The 19,315-nt window shown below is 38.4% G+C and overlaps 1 protein-coding gene across 1 annotated transcript in view; it reads right to left on the bottom strand.

Annotated features, from left to right (window-relative positions):
• GIPC2 (GIPC PDZ domain containing family member 2) overlaps positions 1–19,315 on the bottom strand; it is a 98,701-nt gene that overhangs the window by 14,952 nt on the left and 64,434 nt on the right. The window contains exon 4 of the mRNA XM_049771480.1: positions 11,356–11,450. Within this exon, the coding sequence (XP_049627437.1) occupies positions 11,356–11,450 (95 nt within the window). The remainder of the gene's footprint in view (positions 1–11,355; positions 11,451–19,315) is intronic.

Genomic DNA, 19,315 nt, shown 5'->3' with positions numbered 1-19,315 from the left:
TCTTTAACACTTGAAGTCAAATTCCATAATATGTGTCAAAGTTACTATTAGCATTAACTCCTATTTTCTCTTATTAAGTGTTATTTTTAACTGCCCTATTTCATGAAACAGGTCATGCAATTAGAAATAGCATTTTTTGAGGTTTTGCTGTGAGACCATCCCACCTCCATCAACACCAAGTGCCCTTTTACAAGCCAACCTCTCTGACATCAGGAGTTAATCATCAAATCTAATGACCATGTAGGTCATGTAGGTCCTCCCAAAGGGACGCATGGTTTCCTGACACCCTGCTTCTTGGCAAGCCTTCTGAAGGTTTGTATTTTCTTCCTCATGACTGCTCTTCCCCCACATCATCCACTGTCTGCTCCTTACTCCTATGGCTCCATTCTCTTATATCCATTCTTCATTCAATAAACATGAAGGGGCCTGCAGCACTATATGTAGGACACACAAAAAGGCTAGGATAAGAGGACATTTTTACATACTTCCAAAGGTTTCTGTCAACATGCTTTATCTCTCCAGGCATCTTCACTGTCATATGTCACTAGATTATTCCTCCTACTCACTCAGGATGGTGAGGTTCCTGATAGGAATCTTCCTCAGATCCCCCAAATGACTGCCAACCTACTCACTCATCAGTCAGAACCATTGTACTTGAGCTCCTCAATTTTCCTGCTTTCCATGACCATACTAATGATGAACCCTGAGCAACCACATCTGCCAGCTCTCCGTACCACTCTGTGAAAACAGCTCCTGTCCATTCACCCACCTCATTCTCCAGCTTGTCACACATGTGGAGAATCCTTACAACATGCAACCATCCCCAAAGAGAATAGGAGACCAAGGGTCTGCAACTGTGCCTGCTTATCACACACCCCAGTTGCATGCCTGATGGCCTCTTATGCCCACAAGTCTCCCTACCTCACTATTTCAAATCCACATGGTTGCTGCCCTTCATGCTCTCATCCTCTTTCTAAACCTTTGTTTCCTCATTTGTCTCTTCTCAACTTCAGGGGTTTTTCACGAAGTTACTGACCCAGTCTATCAGCAGAACCCTTCCTCTTGTGATTATTAAATCATTAATAAATCTATGAACTCCACAAAGAATTGAGCTCCTATAAATGTTTTAAGTAATGTTCTAGACTCTAGAATTATAGCAGTGAATAGTGCAGGTGAGGCACAGAAGCCAGAAAACAGACAAAAAAAATAAAATTTGAACAACTGCTACTGTGGTTAGTGCTTTGAAGAATTGTAAGGATAAAGAATAAAAGTGGAAGAGAAAGTGAGAATTGGTATTCATTCTAGATACTGAGAGAAGGACTTTAAAAGAAGGTGATGATCACTATAAAAAGACAAAGAAAATAAAGAAGAAAAGAGTCAGAGTGGTAGCACAGTGGTAGGGCATTTGCCTTGCACATTTCAGACACAGGAAGGATGCAGTTTCCATCCCCAGCATCCTATATGATCTCCAGAGCCAGGAGCAATTTTTTTGAATAACCTGTAAGCACCACTGGATGTGATCCCCCCCACCAAAAAAGAAAATGAAGGAAGAAGGTGATGAAAAGAGAAAATAAGGGACTAGAGCAAAGGCATAGAGGGTAGAGCAGTTGCCTTGCACATGGCTGACCTGGGTTCAATCCCCGATGGTCCCCACGCCTGCCAGGAGTAATTTCTGAGTGCAGAGCCAGGAGTGACCTCTGAGCACCACTGAGTGTACCTCCCCCCAAAAAAAGAAAGAAAAACGAGATAATAAATGATAAAAAGTATAAATAAATCCCATCATTGTGAAATTACCTCACACACCATATTTTTAACTTTAGGCAGATGGATCCAAAGAAGGTAAGGTAGCTGTTAAGGATTAATAAACCAAGTCAGTCAGGAGAGAGTCTTAAAGTCAGTTTGCCTTTTGCCTTGTGGTATCTCTAAGTGAGCCAAGCCAGAACTGCCCTTTTTTTTTTCCCTTGGTTTTTATGTCACACCTGGCAGTGCTCAGGGGTTCCTCCTGGCTCTACACTCAGAAATCGCTCCGGTCAGGCTCAGGGGACCATATTGGATGCCGGGATTCAAACCACCAACCTTCTGCATGCAAGGCAAACGCCTTACTTCCATGCTATCTCTCTGGCCCCTGAACTGCCCTTTTCTTATTTTTTTTTTTATTTAATCACCATGTTCACAAAATTTTTTATTGCGGGGTTTCGGTCATAGAATGTACACCACCTTTCACCAGTGTGATCTTTCTACCACCAACATCTTATGATTTCCCTCCCCCATCCCAACCCCTGGCCTGTCTCTCAGACAGGCAATCTACCTGTCTTCCTTACTATCATAATTATGGTAGTTGTCATTGTGGTTCATGCTCCAGCTGCACTCACGGCTCTTTGTGGCAAGCTTCGTGTCATGAGTTGGTCCTCCTGGAATTCAGCTCTATTGTCTCTAGATCAGAGGTCTCAAACTCAATTTACCTGGGGGCCGCAGGAGGCAAAGTCTCGGTGATCCTTGAGTGCAAAGTCAGTAGTAAGCCTTGAACATTGGGGGATGTGACCCAAACAACTAAAAAAAAAAAAAAAACAAAAAAAGATTCCTCTAGGGCAGGGCCACAAAATGTAGTACGGAGGGCCACAAACAGCCCGTGGGCTGCGAGTTTGAGACCCCTGCATTATTACCATACTTCTTTTATTTTGCTTAAATCCCACAGATGAGTAAGACTGTCTATGTCTCTTCATCTCCCTCTGACTTATTTCACTCAGCATAATAGTCTCCATGAACATTCATGTATAAGCAAATTTTATGACTTCATTTTTCTTAATAGCTGCATAGTATTCCATTTTGTAAATGTACCACAGTTTCTTTAGCCACTCATCTGCTGTTAGGCACTTGGTTTGTTTCCAGATTCTGTTAATTGTAAATATGTTAGACTAAATACCATTCCCACCAGCAATGAATGAGAGTTCTTTTCTCCCCTGCGTCCCCACCAGCACTGGTTGTTCTTGTTCTTTGTGATGTGTGCCAGTCTCTGTGGCATGACATGATACCTTATTATTGTTTTACTTTGCATATCTCTGATTATTAGTGATGTGGAGCATTTTTCCATGTGCCTTTTGGCCATATGCATTCCTTCCTTGAGGAAATATATGTTCAATTCTTCTCCCCGTTTTTTTATGAGATGAGATTTTTTTTTCTTGTTAAATTCTGTTAGTACCTTGTATAACTTGGATATTAGGATTAGGGTTACCAGTGTTACCAAAACCCTTACCAGATGGGTTTTGGGTGAATAGTTTCTCCCATTCTATGGGTGGCCTCTGTGTCCTAGTCATTGTTTCCTTTGAGGTGCAGAAGCTTCTCAATTTAATGTAGTCTCTTTTTTTTATTATTATTATTTCTTTCCACTTGTTTGGACAGTGGTGTTTCCTTCTTGAAGATGCCATTAGTCTCGATGTCATGGAGTCTTTTACCTACATTTTCTTCTCTATACCTTACAGTTTCAAGTATTATATCCAGGCCTTTGATCCATTTTGATTTGACCTTGGTGCACGGTGTTTGATGGAGGTCTGAGTTTGCTTTTTTTGCATGTAGCTAACCAGTTGTCCCAATACCACTTGTTGAAGAAGCTTTCCATTTCGTGTTTTTTTTGCCCCTTTATCAAAGACTGATTATATGTCTTGACTTCATTTTCTGAATATTCAAGTCCAGGGGTGGCAAACAAGTTCGACACAAAGAGCCAAAATTTTCAACTGTGAGAGTCAGAGAGCCACACCATGCAGTGACCTGCCAAAACAGACACACTCACACAAAAGTATATAATTTTAACAATAATCTATGAAATACATATTGCATTTTGCCATTTTGAGTGAGGGTCAAAATCCTGCAGTGATGGTGAGGGTGTGCTGCGTCCTCCACACTCAGAACTAACGGCAAGATGTGACCCAACGTGATACACGGATCCCCGGCTTGCTGGCCCGTGCAGTGGTTTCCGAGGGATGGGAGACGGGAGGATGCAGCCTGGGGGCTCGGAGATCTCTCCTCAGAGATCCCTCCTCAGAAGCAGCAGAACAAAATCCAAACTTGGCAAAGAGCCACAGTATACAAAATCATGATAAGAGGCAAAGAGCCGCATTCATTTTGGCCGGGAGCCGCATACGGCTCAAGAGCCGCGTGTTCGCCACCCCTGTTCAAGTCTATTCCATTGATCTGAAGGTCTGTCTTTATTCAAATACCTTGTTATTTTGATGATTATTGCTTTGTAATACAATTTAAAGTTGGGGAAAGTGATGCCTTCCATCTTCTTCCTCAGAGTTGCTTTAGCTATTAGTGGGAATTTGTTCTTCCAAATAAATTTCAGGAATGTTTGATACACTTCTTTGAAGAATGTCATGGTATTTTTAGAGGAATAGCATTACTGTACAATGCTTTGGGGAGTATTTCCATTTTATTAATCCATAAACAGGGTATTTGCCTCCATTTCTTTGTATCCTCTTTTATTTCTTGAAGCAGTGTTTTGTAGTTTTCTGTGTATAAGTCCTTCACCTCTTTAGTTAAGTTGATACCAAGGTCTTTTGAGTTTTTGTGGTACTATTACAAATGAGATTTTTTTAAATGTCTATTTTCTCTCTATCATTATTTTTATATAAAAAGGCCACTGACTTTTGTGTTAATTTTGTAGCCCATCACTTTGCTATACAAATCTATTGTTTCTAGAAGCTTTAGTAGAGTATTTTGGGTTTTCTAAATATAGTATCATGTCATCTTCGAACAGTGAGAGCTTAACTTTTTCCTTTCCTATCTAGATGTCCTATTTGTGGTTCATTTTGTTGTTCTTTTTCCAAACTTTTAATCTGTGCCATAAAATTATTTCTGTAGGCCTTCTTCTTTTCTGATTAATGCTTGTAAGACTATGAATTTTTCTTTTAATGCTACTTTTGCTGTGTCCCACAAATTATGTGTCTTCCTTCTCATTTGTTTTCAGGAATCTTTTGATTTCCTCTTTGATTTTGTTTCTGACCCACTGACCTGCCTCTTTCTTTATTAAACCAATACCCATTCACCAGGAGGGGAAAATTCAAGTGATTCAGGTGGATTTTTACATATCAAAGGATAGTTTTTTAAGAAAAGAGAAAGTTGTGTACACCTTTGTTTTGGGTTAATAACTGGGTGTCACTTTACAATTCCACCTTTCTGTTCAAAACTAAGACATAAAATGAGAAAAGCAACAAGTTTTGTTCTAGTTTTCTCCACTAAAAGCAGGAAACCCAGATCAGAACTTATAAAAAAAAAATGTGGCTGTCTACAAAAGCCTATAATAATATTCTAATGTTTTTATCCACAGAATCAGATGCAGAATATGACTGGATGCCAGGGGCTCCCACTGCAGTGCTCACTAGCAGTATGTTTTAGTGCCTTAATTTTATTATGTAGAAAATAACTCTTCGACTTCTTTGTCCACAGAGATTCTGGGAGATATGCGTTGAACACCCTAATTTTGCAATTCGGTGCTCTAACATATTAGACTCCATATACAGTGCTCATTATGACAGTGTCTTGATAAAATACTTCAATCTGCCCATTTTCCTTTGATTATGTCTTCTACTTTGAACTAAAGCTTCTGACCACAGAAATCATTGAAATAGGCAACTGCACACCATAGACTTGTGTTAAAGGTCCCACTCATTGAGTATATTTTGCAAATTACTAGTGTTCCCTTCTCTTTTTTTCTTTGTTTTTTTTCTCCTTTTTTTCTATTTCAGTTCAAGCTATATTACTATTATATCATAATATCCACACTGTCAATTTGCTTTTAGGAAATAAATCACAATGCATAAGACATGGTGGACGATACTACTTAGGGTAGACTCTTCTTATAGTGGTCACTACCATATTGCTTAGTACTCTAGACATAAAAATTATGTATATTCTAAAATGCTTCATGCACAATCTAACCTAGCAAAGTTCACCTCTGCTATTGATGAAGTACCTAGAAATTTGAAAACCCTTCCCATCCAATGTGCTGGCCCAATTTATTTTTTCTTTATTTTCTTTTCTTTTTTCCTTTTTCCTCTTCTTTTTAATCTATTTTTTAATTTATATTTTTAATTTAATTATTTTTAAGTGCTCTGACCTACCCCATAAGGGTCAGGCCTCCAACTGCAACCTATGAATAGATCTCTAATATCTGTCTATAAGTTTGTATGCGGTGGACTTGACTATGTTTGCCTAAACTATATTGTAAACATCCATGCCATATTGTATATAGCCTCTGTTATATATTATCCCTCCCCAAACCCCATTCAGAACTCCTTCTATCATCTCATCCTTTCAATCCTGATTCATTATCTCTCCCTATTTAACCCTCTTTACCCTTAGTTCTTAACTCCTTAGGAACCAAGACCATCCCCCTGCCTCAGCAAGTTGCCACTCCCAAAGCAAAAGGACACCCTCTTAGCCCCACATCTCTCACCCTGGCAAAAGTGCAACCACCACTCCTGCTGATTCATTCTATGCAGTTCTTTTTCTTTCACCTACCCCACAATGTGGACTGTTGTATGCTACCGGAAACAGCTTCAGAGGGATCCCCAGCTCAAAGGCACTACCTGATCCTTTACTGCTTCAAACCATTTCTCAGACCCAATAAGACCTTGATGTGGGACAAAATGTGCCCAGGATCTCATCCCGACCCCCAAGACCATCTCAAAAGATTTAATGGGAATAACTATATTTTATTTGTATGTTTAATTCCTTAACAGTTAAACATCTCAGTGTGTTTATTTCCAAATGTAAAGGTAGCCGGCTCTGTTCTTTTTGTTGTTGTTGTTGTTGCTTGTTTTTGTTCTGCTTAGTACAAAATTCTGATAGAAAAGTCATGCTTGGGATAAAAGCTCAGGTCAAAACCAGGGCACAGAGATTGTTTAGCCAGTCAATTTTACTCCCACATGCACCAACAATATAATATGGCATCGTTCCTTTTTGCATAGGCACACTAAAATGGGGAATTTTTATGTCTATAAACAAGTTCTTATCTATTAGGAATAAGAACCCATAGAGTTTATAATATATGGGGTGCCTTCCACCCTGAACATATGTCATGGGGGCTCAACTTAGACTTCATATGATCAAACATCAACTGTCCAACCCCGAACCCCAAATCCCAACCTTAGAACTGGCACAGTTCCCTGCATCAGTACCAGGAAGTAAAGTTCTTTCAGGGAGCCCCTAATACCGCTCTGGCGTCAACTTGCCCAGGATAGGTTCACATGACACCCTGTCAGGACCAGAGCAATAGCACAGCAGTAGGGCATTTGCCTTACACACAGCCAACCATGGACAGACCCTGGTTAGATTCCCGGCATCCCATATAGTCCCCCAAGCCTTCCAAGAGAAATTTCTGAGTGCAGAGCCAGTAACTCCTGTGACCCAAGACAAAACAAAACAAAAAACCATACGACTTCTTGTCAACAAGGAAACAACAATAACTTCATCTAAAGGCAGGTTGCCCTAACTCATCACCTAACAGTGAGATGAAATCAGAAGGCACTCCATCCTTTGATCTAAGCAAAAACAAAGATCACTAATTACAGAAGACTGACTACAACTGTGACTGAGCAGAACTTCTGGAATCTTAAAGACTCTATCCTAGACTTCATCCTAGGATCTGTGTGAAAACCAAGATCTCCAAACACAAAGAACTGACTTTGACAACCATAACTGATCAGGAAATTTCCTGGCACCATAAAGAAAGACCCTGGGGTTTGACAATGAACATTTCCAGGGTCTGTAGTTGGTCTCACGACATTATGCTTCAATGGTGGAGACACCATTAGGCCAAGGGATTTTCCTTTCTAATTTCCTAAATTTTCTAATTTTCCCCAACACTTACTGTGCCCATGCAAAAAACACAACCAACAACAATAAAAAAAAAAAACCTGCTACCCCATCCCCCCTTTTTTCTTCTTTTCCTTTTTTTTCTTTCTTTTAAATTTATACTTATAGCTTCTAGACAGGGATTCCCACCCACTTTCTTTCTTTTTGTTGTTGTTGTTTAGGGTTGGGGTTTTTTTTTTGCTTTTTGTTTTTTGTTTTTTTAACAGAACCATAGAATATGAATCATCTTATTCTGCATCATAGTTCTATGTCTTCCTACAAACTGCCAAAAAATAAAGTGGATGGTACCAGAGGCAAAGCAGTGTCATGAGCATTGAGTGGAAATAAAAAATGATCAGACCTAAATACCCAACCCAAAGTTAATGACAATAGAATCAAGAAATCCAAACTACAACAAGATATACACAAACTATACACAAGCTAGACACTAGCAGTCCAGGGGGCTAAGGGTGGAGATATGGGATGCATGCTGGGAACAGTGATGGAAGGAGGTCAACTCTGGTGGTAGGAATTGAACTAATTCACTGTCACTATGGACCTTAAATATAACTATAAAAGACTTGTAAAAAAAATGCAAGCAAAGACAAAAAAAAATAGTTGATATTTTAAATAGACACAGCAAAAATTGGCTGTAAAAACATCAAAGGTTAGATTGTACACATCATTCTTAAAACAGCTTTTCCATCTTTGTATTATATATATCACAAAACTTTTCATAGACTTCTCTGGACATTAACATTAGAAATTTTCTGAAGATATACTTAATTTGAAAATTCTTTAACAGTCTTATACAAAGCACTGTACTACAAGTCTAGAATATCTGAGTTCCTTTTCCATAAACTTTTCTAAACAAAATCAAAAGAACAGGGCCCAGAGAGATAGCACAGTGGCGTTTGCCTTGCAAACAGCCGATCCAGGACCAAAGGTGGTTGGTTCGAATCCCGGTGTCCCATATGATCCCCCATGCCTGCCAGGAGCTATTTCTGAGCAGACAGCCAGGAGTAACCCCTGAGCACCACCAGGTGTGACCCAAAAACCAAAAAAAAAAAAAAAATCAAAAGAACATTTCTGCAGATATATATAGAGTAAAAATAAGTTTGCTAAAACATTCTTATAATGACCAGTGTAGTAAAAGTCTATATTATCCAAATTCCTTTTTCATTGACTTCTATGGACAAAGACATTACAACATTTTTGCAGACATGATTTTAATGCTATTAGTTGGAATGTAAATTGATGCAGAGTCTATGATAATTCGGCATGGGAATTTTTTTAAAAAATAAAAATGGGGGCCCGGAGAGATAGCACAGCGGCGTTTGCCTTGCAAGCAGCCGTTCCAGGACCAAAAGTGGTTGGTTCGAATCCCGGTGTTCCATATGGTCCCCCGTGCCTGCCAGGAGCTATTTCTGAGCAGACAGCCAGGAGTAACCCCTGAGCACCGCCGGGTGTGGCCCAAAAACCAAAAAAATAAATAAATAAATAAATAAATAAATAAATAAATAAATAAATAAATAAATAAATAAATAAATAAATAAAAATAAAAATGAACCACCGTGAGTATCATCAATGCTTTAAAATAAAATGTAGAATAATAAAGATAAAACTGAAGCCAGAGAGATTGCTCAAAGGGCTGGAGCACATAGGTTGTGTGCAGAAGAATCAGGTTTAATCTCCAGAACCATATGGTTCTCCATGTACCACCATGAGTGTCCCTTGACAATAAGCCAGGAGTCGCCTCCAAAACAACTTTCAGATGTGACTTAAAAACAAACAATAATAAATATAAATAAATTTAATTAAAATAGAAGACCACATGGCCCACCAATACCATTCCTCTATGTTTATTATCGTTAGGATATAAAAATACATATTTGAAAGGGTTCTACTTTCAGAGTAAATTTTATTTTATTTTTATTTTATTCACAATAGTCAAAGGACATTTTCAATAAAATGCCTGTCAACAGAAGGCTATAAAGGTTGTGGTACATACGATCAGTAAAATACCAATCTGCCAGAGAGGGAAAAAATGACATTGTGCACTTTGGGAGAAAATGAACAAACCCTGAAGTGACCATGCAAAGTGAGCAAGATATAGAAGTTAAAACCCATTACTGGATAATTTCATTCATGTGTGAAGCAGAAATACTAAAAGAGAGGCCAGAGAGGTGGCGTCTGCCTTGCCCATGCTAGCCTAGGATGGACCGCAATTCGATCCCCCGGCATCCCATATGTTCCCCCAAGTCAGGAGCAACTTCTGAGCGCATAACCAGGAGTAACCCCTGAGCGTCAATGGGTGTAACCCAAAAACAAACAAAAAGAAAGAAAAAAAGAACTAAAGGAACTAAACTGGCCAAAAATCACAAATCTAACTCCTAGACTCAATGAAAAATCTTGGTTGCTAGATGGAAACCAGAGGAGAAATAGAGAGAGGTCGTTGAAAAGAATGATAGCACTAGAATTTTGTTAATATATGTGGTGAACCCATGGAGAGATTGAGACTATACACCTAAAATTCTACACTGTTTACTAATGACAAATCACTCGAAAGAAAAGAAATTAAGTTAAAAATAAAAGCTGATAACGTGGGCAAACCCTAAAGAAGCCTAGGTAGCTGGCCATTGCTCACAAGTGGGAGGAGCATACAGGTCAAGGAAAAAGCCATACAAAGAGCTGAGAGGAGCTCCATCTGGAGTGTTTGGGACTGCAAGAAGGCACAGATGGCTGAAGCAGAGGGAGGTAGGTGAAGCACCACAGGATATGAGATCAGAGAAGAAATGCTGAGTCCAGTCATGCTGGGCTCTCTGAGGACTTTAGCTTTTATTCTGTGTGACATGGGAAACCCTAGAAAACAAGTCACTATTGCAGGAAAAGAATGGAACTTTCTTTTCTTTGGCTGTTCTGATGAGTCCGGAAGGAAAGAAGGCAGGGTGAAGCCAGAAAGACCAAATGGAAAGTCACTACAACATTTAGGACAGTTTTTCTCCCTTTTGCAAAAGTGGTGCTGACAGCTCAAATGCAACAGTTCTATGACTCAAATACAGTGAACATGCAACATAAAGGAAAAAAACATAATTATAATGCATTCTGCCCCAGAAACTGGAGTTCCTCAATATAATCTTTCATTATCCAAATTCTCTGTATGTTTACTCCTGCAGGTAGCTCTGAGCCTACCTATAGTCTTGGCTCTCAGAGAACGTTGCAGATTATTTTTTTAGCTAGCCAAACTATCTACAGGACCTAGAAAAAGTTAGCTGTAGATAAAAAGAGAATGGCTTTAGATCACAATATCTCCTCATGCACTAGGTTTTATTTTTTTTAAATCCTCATTATGATTCACATTGTTTAAGTAAGATGTTTATATAGTTTACATTAAGAAGAAGAGAACGTGTGGAAGTTTAACGTTGTGATTTTAAACTAATGTTCAACCCTAAAAAATATTAGTCCACACATTTCCAAACAGGATGAGAAGGGAATAGAACTTACCATTTCCTCCACAGTGGCCGGACCTTTAGATCTCAAGCGAAGAGTCCCCCGTCCACCTCCTGACACCTTCAATGTCTTTGACCTTGGCCCTACTTCTAGAAACATACATGAGTAGAGAAACATTCAGAAAGAATTCCAAAACATTGTTTTAAAAGCTACAGTAATTTCCACCACAATCACATGTACAATTGTAGAGATTTAATACAAGCTACTTTCTTATTGAATTTGCCAAAGTAATGACTTCATATCATCCATTAGTCTCACCTAGCAGTTTCTCTGGGAATTCTGGTCACAGAAAGAAAAGAGACGCATATAAGTTGCACATATGGGAAAAACCAACACTACATATACACAAATGTACACATATATGTATACACAATTTCACAAAAATATTTACTTGGTATAATTGTCTTTTATGTTCGTGTGTTTGTGTTTGGGGCAACTCTGAGATCAGGGATCATTCATTCATGATGAACCATAAAAGGATAAAACCTGAATGGGCCACGTGCAAGGCAAGCACTGATATCCAAACTCCTTATATAATTATCTTTGCATATAAACTGCCTACTGGGTTAAAAGTCTTCTTACAGCCACAGAAAAATCAAGAAGACAAATTCCTCATATCTTCTTGGTCCACACATGGACAGTCCCCCCCCCCAATCGCTACATAAAATCAATTTATTGTTACATACAATCTATAAACCTACATTGATATATCCTCCAAGTTTATCATCTATATTAGACTTCACTCTTGACTATACACTATCACATTCTCTAGCCATCTTTAAATCAGAAATTGTCATGTAAACTTACACTCCGAAAGTTCCAATATTTCATTGTATAGTTTGGGAATATTAGAGATAAATAAAAGTTATAAAATTTTCTGAAGGAGAGTAAGAAAAGAAAATTTCTGAAAGGAAAACTTTTTCGAACCAATATGAGTTAATAAAATTTTAAGACTGAAGGAAAATAAATAAAATAAATCAGAAATGGAATCTCAAAAGTAACCACTTGGTGGCACCAAAGCAAAGGTTAAACTGTAAGTTCTAGCTTGGCACAAGTTTCAGAAAGGTAGCATTATGATGGTTCTAATGAAACAGAAACAGAATTTCTCTATGACCTGTAATTAAATAACGTAAATCAACCCATTAATACATGAAAAGAATGAAATAGCATTCTATAGACTTGCAGGAAGGAAAAAATAGTTTGTTTTGTGTGTTTTTTAATGTGTTAAAGACTGTGAATGTTTTTACTGTAGTATATCAGATTTATCCCTAAACCAGCCATTTTCACTAGTGGATAGACAAACTAGGGAGTTCTTTCGAGTCTGAACTATTAAAGAACCCATATTCAGAGGATTAACACCAGAGATAGGCCAAGAGTAAGCTGATAGGGCCACCCACAACCTGCTGCAAGCACTTGGGAAAAAAGTGCTTAACTGGTGTGACAAAGCTGCTCCCTGGGGCCAGTGGTAGGAAGCTTGTCTTGCATGCACTAAAACTAGGATGGACAGCAATTCTATCCCCCCATGTCCCATATGATTGATCCCCCAAGCCAGGAGCAATTTCTGAGCACACAGCCAGGAGTAACCCCTGAACGTCACTGGGTGTGGCCCAAAAAAACCCAAACAAACAAACAAAAAAGCTGCTCCCAGCTAAAGTGGACATCAAGAAAAGGTCCTGTTTGTTCACAAACCCTATTATGATGGAGCTGGATAGATAATATGGATGGAAAGGGTGTTTGTCACCCCAGGCCCGCCAAGAGTAATTCCGGAGCAAAGAGCACAGAGTAAGCCCTCAGCACCACTGGGTGCGACCCATAAACAAAAACAAAACCAAAAAGCTCTATTATAACAATTTGGTTACTTTAATTGTGCAATTTAAATTTAAAAGTACATGAGCTAATTAAACAAATATGAATCAAGGAGGTATTAATGATCTGAAAACTAGGTTAACTCCTTTGGAAAAACTTCTTAATGGCATTTAAAAAAAAATAGGTGTAGGCAAGTTAAAAGATTAGAAGTAAAACATTTTTTATTTGTTTTGTTTTGGGAACATACCCAGTAATACTCTGAGCTTAATCCTAGATCTGTGCTCAGGAGACCATATGAAATACCAAGGATAAAGCGTGGGTCAGTCACAAGGTAGGCAAGCAACCTTCTTGCTGTACTATCTTCTAATTCCAGGGGAAAAAATCAGCATTTTATGTACCTATTCTTTTTTTTATATAAATAAGTTTTATTGTGACCAACGTGAATTACAAATCTTTCATAGTAATATTCGTGGTATTGAATCAGGGGTATCCCAACACCAGTGTTGTCCTCCCTCCACCCCAATTCCCATCATTCCCCTCCTTTGCCCACCAGACTGCTAGGGTAACTGGTCCCCTCTGTGTATAACTTGTTGAAGATTGGCTATCGATTCTGTTGTCGTTGACTTTGGGTTTGGTGTGTAAGTCTGATCCTTTTTTATTTCTACTCATTGTTCTTACAACTGTTTGGTTTGGGGGTACCATCCATTTTTCTTTCCCCTCAATTTATGAGGCAGAACAAGTTGATTCAAGTTATGTGGTTCTGAATGAAAGAAAAAAAAAAAACACGGGGGAGTTTTTCTAGAGGTTGTAAATATCAATTTAAAAAGAAGAAAGGAAAAAAAGAAAAACATGGCAAAAACAAAACAAAAAAACATAGTTAAAAAAAACCTACAACAAAAACAAAACAGACAAACAAAAAAAAAAAAAAAGAAACAAAATCACACAAAAGACCAAAACTAGCAACTACAAAAAGGCACCACAGCAACAAATACAATAGCCAAACAATAACCACAAAAATGAAAGAAGAAAAAAAAATAGAAATGAAAAGAAAAAAGGAAGGAGGGCTGGTGTGGCAAGGTTTTATTGTTTTTGTTTGGTGGTTGGTTTTTGCATAGACATAGTAAGTTGGGGAAATTAGAAAGGAAATTTCCTTGGTTACTCTGCCTTTGAAACATACTTTTATGGGAATAATTACAGGCTCCATACATGCTCCTTTTCATACCCCACGAATTTATGTACCTATTCTTTATAACAAAGTATAAACCAAAGACTTTCTAAGACTCCAGTTTATGTCTTCTACTCAAAAGAGGGCACCTTTTTACATGTACACTCATGTCAAACTAAAGTGTGCATACTTTTTATGCTAGTATCATTCATGGCACACTATTTTAACATGATATTTTCAGTTGCATACCAATCCCAGTCTCTGCTGGAGAATGAGAGTCAGGTCAGAGATGGGCACATGAAGAAAGCAGAGAGGTGGCAAATCCCACCCTGAAGTCTAGGGAGAGAAGAGCTGATGGAAGTCAGAGCCTTGCATGCAGGAGAATTACCTGCAACATGGATAAGATCCCCCAGTTGGCACAGGGTAAATCAGAGGAGACTGGAATTTCTCCTCTTTTCTGCACAGAACATCTTTTCTAGCCCCAAAAGTACCCTAATTGGCTGAGTGTGTGGATCATTTTGAGAATGGGACAAAACCATGATTTTATTGAGAGTTGCACTCAGATCAGAACTAGCTATTTGAAACTATGGAATAAGGAAAATTGAATTCTGTAGTTCACTAGCAGGTATGTGGATCTGGATGGGATCGTGCTGGGCGAAGTGAGGAGAAAGATGAGTACCAAATGTTCTTTCTTGTATGGGAACTATAAATGGCCAGTGGCAAATAATCCTGAGAATCAGCCTATTAAACTGTGTTTGATAACTTGGTGGTTTCAGAGGAAGATGGGAGCCCAGACACAGGGTGGGAAGGCTAACACTCAGGTGTGGTATAGCAATATTCTATGCCTAAAACAAGACTATTATTAGTTTCATAAATCATGTTCAGCCTCTCAAAGGGAACAGTCCGCAGTGGAGGCCCCCTCATGTCATGGGAATGGACTTCACCAAACATCTGTTATTAGGCTACTTGGCCATACATGAGCTGCTAACTGGACAACACCATCCCCTTTTCTACAACCCGTGTCAGTTGATGTAAGATACCTCACCTGGGGCCGGGCGGTGGCGCTGGAGGTAAGGTGCCTGCCTCGCCTGCGCTAGCCTAGGACGGACCGCGGTTCGATCCCCCGGCGTCCCATATGGTCCCCCAAGAAGCCAGGAGCAACTTCTGAGCGCATAGCCAGGAGTAACCCCTGAGCGTCACAGGGTGTGGCCCAAAAACCAAAAAAAAAAAAAAAAAAAAAAAAAAAGATACCTCACCTAATTTGTTGATCAGTTCCTGTCCTTTCCATTTGTAGACTTGTTTTTTTTTTTTTTTTTTTTTTTTTTTTTTTTTGTTTTTTGGGCCACACCCGGTGACGCTCAGGGGTTACTCCTGGCTATGCGCTCAGAAGTCGCTCCTGGCTTGGGGGACCATATGGGATGCCGGGGGATCGAACCGCGGTCCGTCTCCTAGGCTAGCGCAGGTAAGGCAGGCACCTTACCTCCAGCGCCACCGCCCGGCCCCACCATTTGTAGACTTGTACACATCAAGAGTAACATCAAAATGATGACTAGATGGAAAAACTTTGCAGATGAATTACTCAGTGGCCGTCAACACTGCAGCCCAGAAATGTTTCCTTTTTCTCAGTGATCCAAATTTGACCTGAATCTCAAAGACTGGGTCATACTAACCAATTCATAAGGAAGAGAGATTATTACATCAATTTCACAATCCACAATGCATTAATAGAGGATTAAGTGAGCTCTTAAATTTGATTTTTACAAACCTGAAACTCCCTAGAAAAATGATGTTCAAGTAAATACCTAGTCATCAAGAATGTAAAACTATTGGTGGGGTGATAGCTCAAAGGACTGGAGCTCATGTTTTGTATGAGTGAGCACTAAGTTTGAACCTCAGTATTACAAAGTCTCTTGGCCACCACCAAAAACAACCCCTATGCACCACCCTGAGCAAAGAGTGGTCTCAAGTACCATAATATGACCCAAATAAACAAAATAAAATTAAAATTAAAGACAGTAAGGTTAAAATGAAAGAGGAAGAAAAATAATCTAGGTCCTAGCACTTTATTATATTTTAAAACATTATAACATTTTCTCATATTTTAAAAAATTGTGTAGGGATTTGAACTTTTTGTTTTGTTTTGTTTTTATTTTTCTCCTTAGAGACACTAGAAACATTACTCAGGGAAATGCAGTGCTAGAAATTAAATCTAGGACAGCTGCACAAAACATTTAAAAAGAAGTTGTTTTAAAATAAACTTCTTTTGATATATTATCGTTAAATATTTTATTGGTATGCCTATTGTTTTTGGTTTTTGGGTCGCACCTGGCAGGGCTCAGGGGTTACTCCTGGCTCCATGCTCAGAAATCGCTCCTAGCAGGCTCAGGGGACCATATGGGATGTCGGGATTCAAACCAATGACCTTCTGCATGAAAGGCAAATGCCTTACCTCCATGCTATCTCTCCGGCCCCTGGTATGCCTATTTAATACACATATGCCTGGGTTACACAAAAATTTACTAGTAGGAAAGAGTTATCAGTGTGAAAAGTTTAAGAAACACTGTTCTAGGCTATAGTTTTAAAGGCTCCAAAAGCATAAGGTGGAGCATTTAGGTTTCAGTGCCCCCTCCCCACCTTTCATTAGGCCTCTAGACCTCTGGGAAATGTCTCACTTGAGACTTTCTTTCTACTGGCTACTAGAAATGCAAAGGATGGCACCAAAGAAAGAACTCAGGCTTGAGAGACATAGAAAATGATAATTAGAGATGATCCACAGACCTCTTTGTTATGTGTGCTGACTTGAGAGCTGTTCTTATGTGTTGCCAATATTTTTAATTGGGTGGTTCTTTACAAAATTTAATAATCGTTGAAGACTATACTTTTCTATAAAGCAACAACAGTTGGGATCAAGAGTCTTACCTGGGATCTACACTCAAGCTCTCATTTACAGAAAATTCAAAAAACAACATATGGCTATTAAGCATTAAACATTTTTTTCTTACGTGGCTGATATTCTTGGTGAAATTTTTTATTTAAATGAATAAATACATACAAGCTATAATTTACTATTGCACAACCATATAAATCATTAGGGAAAGACTATTTAAAATTATCTTTGGGCAGAGCAATAGCACAATGTGTAGGGCATTTGCCTTGCACACAGCTGACTCAAGTTCTATCCCTGGCATCCCATATAGTCTCCCAAACCTGCCAGGAGCAATGCTTGAGCACCACTGGGTGTGGTCAAAAAAATAATAATTAATTATCTTTGAACTGAACATTGAATATGTCCCAAAGTACAATTAGATTTGTTCTACACTAACTGTTTAATTTTGCAATACCTGTGATAACTACTCTTTTCAATTACATGTGAATAAGAAAACCAAAGCTTAGAAGAAAAATTAAATTACTTCACCAAGGTAATAGACAACTGGTGAGTGTTAGAGCAGAAAAATAAAAGGCCAGCAGTCTCTACCCTAGAGTCACTACTTCACTTGTATTCTATTATAGACAGTGAGTTAACTTTACTAATGCTATTAGCTGATTGTCAGCTCATTATCTACTGGTTATTGGAGACCTGGTATGGCCCAGGAGAAACTAATGGCTCACATGTCAAAACACATCTAAGGATTTTTTCTAGAAATTGAGACAAGACTCCCTTTTTCTGTTCCAGTGAATAAACAGATTACTGACCACTGTCTTGACATGATGGAGAATTATGATCTGGGTCCTGACCACCTATATGTGCCCAACAAAGACTTTTACTAATGTGAGGTTTACTCATAAACCAATTTCTAAAATTCCGTTTTCTTCATGAAATAGGTAGGAATTTTTACTGTGTCCAATTGAAGGTATGTTACAGATAGATATTTTTAAGTCATGAAACAGATCTTCATAGGTGTATGCAAATGGCATTATCCATAAACAACATACATACATACATACACACTCTCTCTCTCTCTCTCTAATTGATAGATTTATCTGGCTTGTGTCTCAGGACCTAAAAATTTAACTACGTTCTTTTATTCATATAACCTTCTTCTCTATAACATTTTCTTATACTTTAAAAATAAATTGTGTCAGGATATTTTTTCCCACCCCCCATTTTTTTTTGTTTTGAATTTCCCTTGGGGAACATTACCAGCAGTACTTAGGGGATCATGAGTGCTAGGAATTGAATCAAGGGCTCCTGCATAAAAAGTTTGTGTTTCTAATCTTGGAGCTATATTCCAGTGATTTTTTTTTTCAACTCAGCTGTTAGGGTATTGTGGTACTGATTAAAAGAACTGGTAACACATGAACCAAGCCAAGTAAAAGCAAAGTCACTCTCAACTGTTCTTTGATGAGCCTGAAAAATGCATGATGAGTGTCAAAACTGGAATAACTGTGCCCAAATTTTCTTGTTCTTTAGCTAAGTTGTCATTTAAGAAAAACTCAACCCTATTTTTATAACTCCCTAAAATTATAGTCAAAGTTAATTGCATCTCTAGAGATTCATGAATTTGCCAGGGTAAACATCTTACAAAAAAAAAAAAGATAACAAACCTCAAGATTCCAACATGATGTATAAAAAAAGAAAGTTATGATTAAATATTTTGTTTGTTCTTTTCTTGTTTTACTCCACAGTATAATTTTATCACGGGAATTCAAAACATCTAAATTGCTAATTTTTATTACTGGTTTCTTACACGTATTTTTCTCCTAGCCTTTAATAAGTTAAGAGTAATTTTAAAATACTCATGCCAATTTGGACTTAATAGCATGTAAAATTTGCCAATCTGGAATTTGCCAAATAGCAGGAAGGGTACTTGCCCTACATGCAGCTGACCCATGTTTAATTTCCAACATTCCATATGGTCCCAGAGCCCACCAGAAGTGATTCCTGAGTGCAGAGCCAGTAGTAATCTCTGAGCAGTGCTGGATGTGCTCCCTCATGCAAAAAAAGAAGTAATATTTTCCAGTTTGGAAGCATTTTTATAATAC

This window comes from Suncus etruscus, chromosome 4 (assembly GCF_024139225.1).
Source record: "Suncus etruscus isolate mSunEtr1 chromosome 4, mSunEtr1.pri.cur, whole genome shotgun sequence".
Lineage (NCBI taxonomy): Eukaryota > Metazoa > Chordata > Mammalia > Eulipotyphla > Soricidae > Suncus > Suncus etruscus.
Note: the sequence above shows the minus strand (reverse complement) of the source record. Positions and strands in the feature narration are given on the sequence as shown.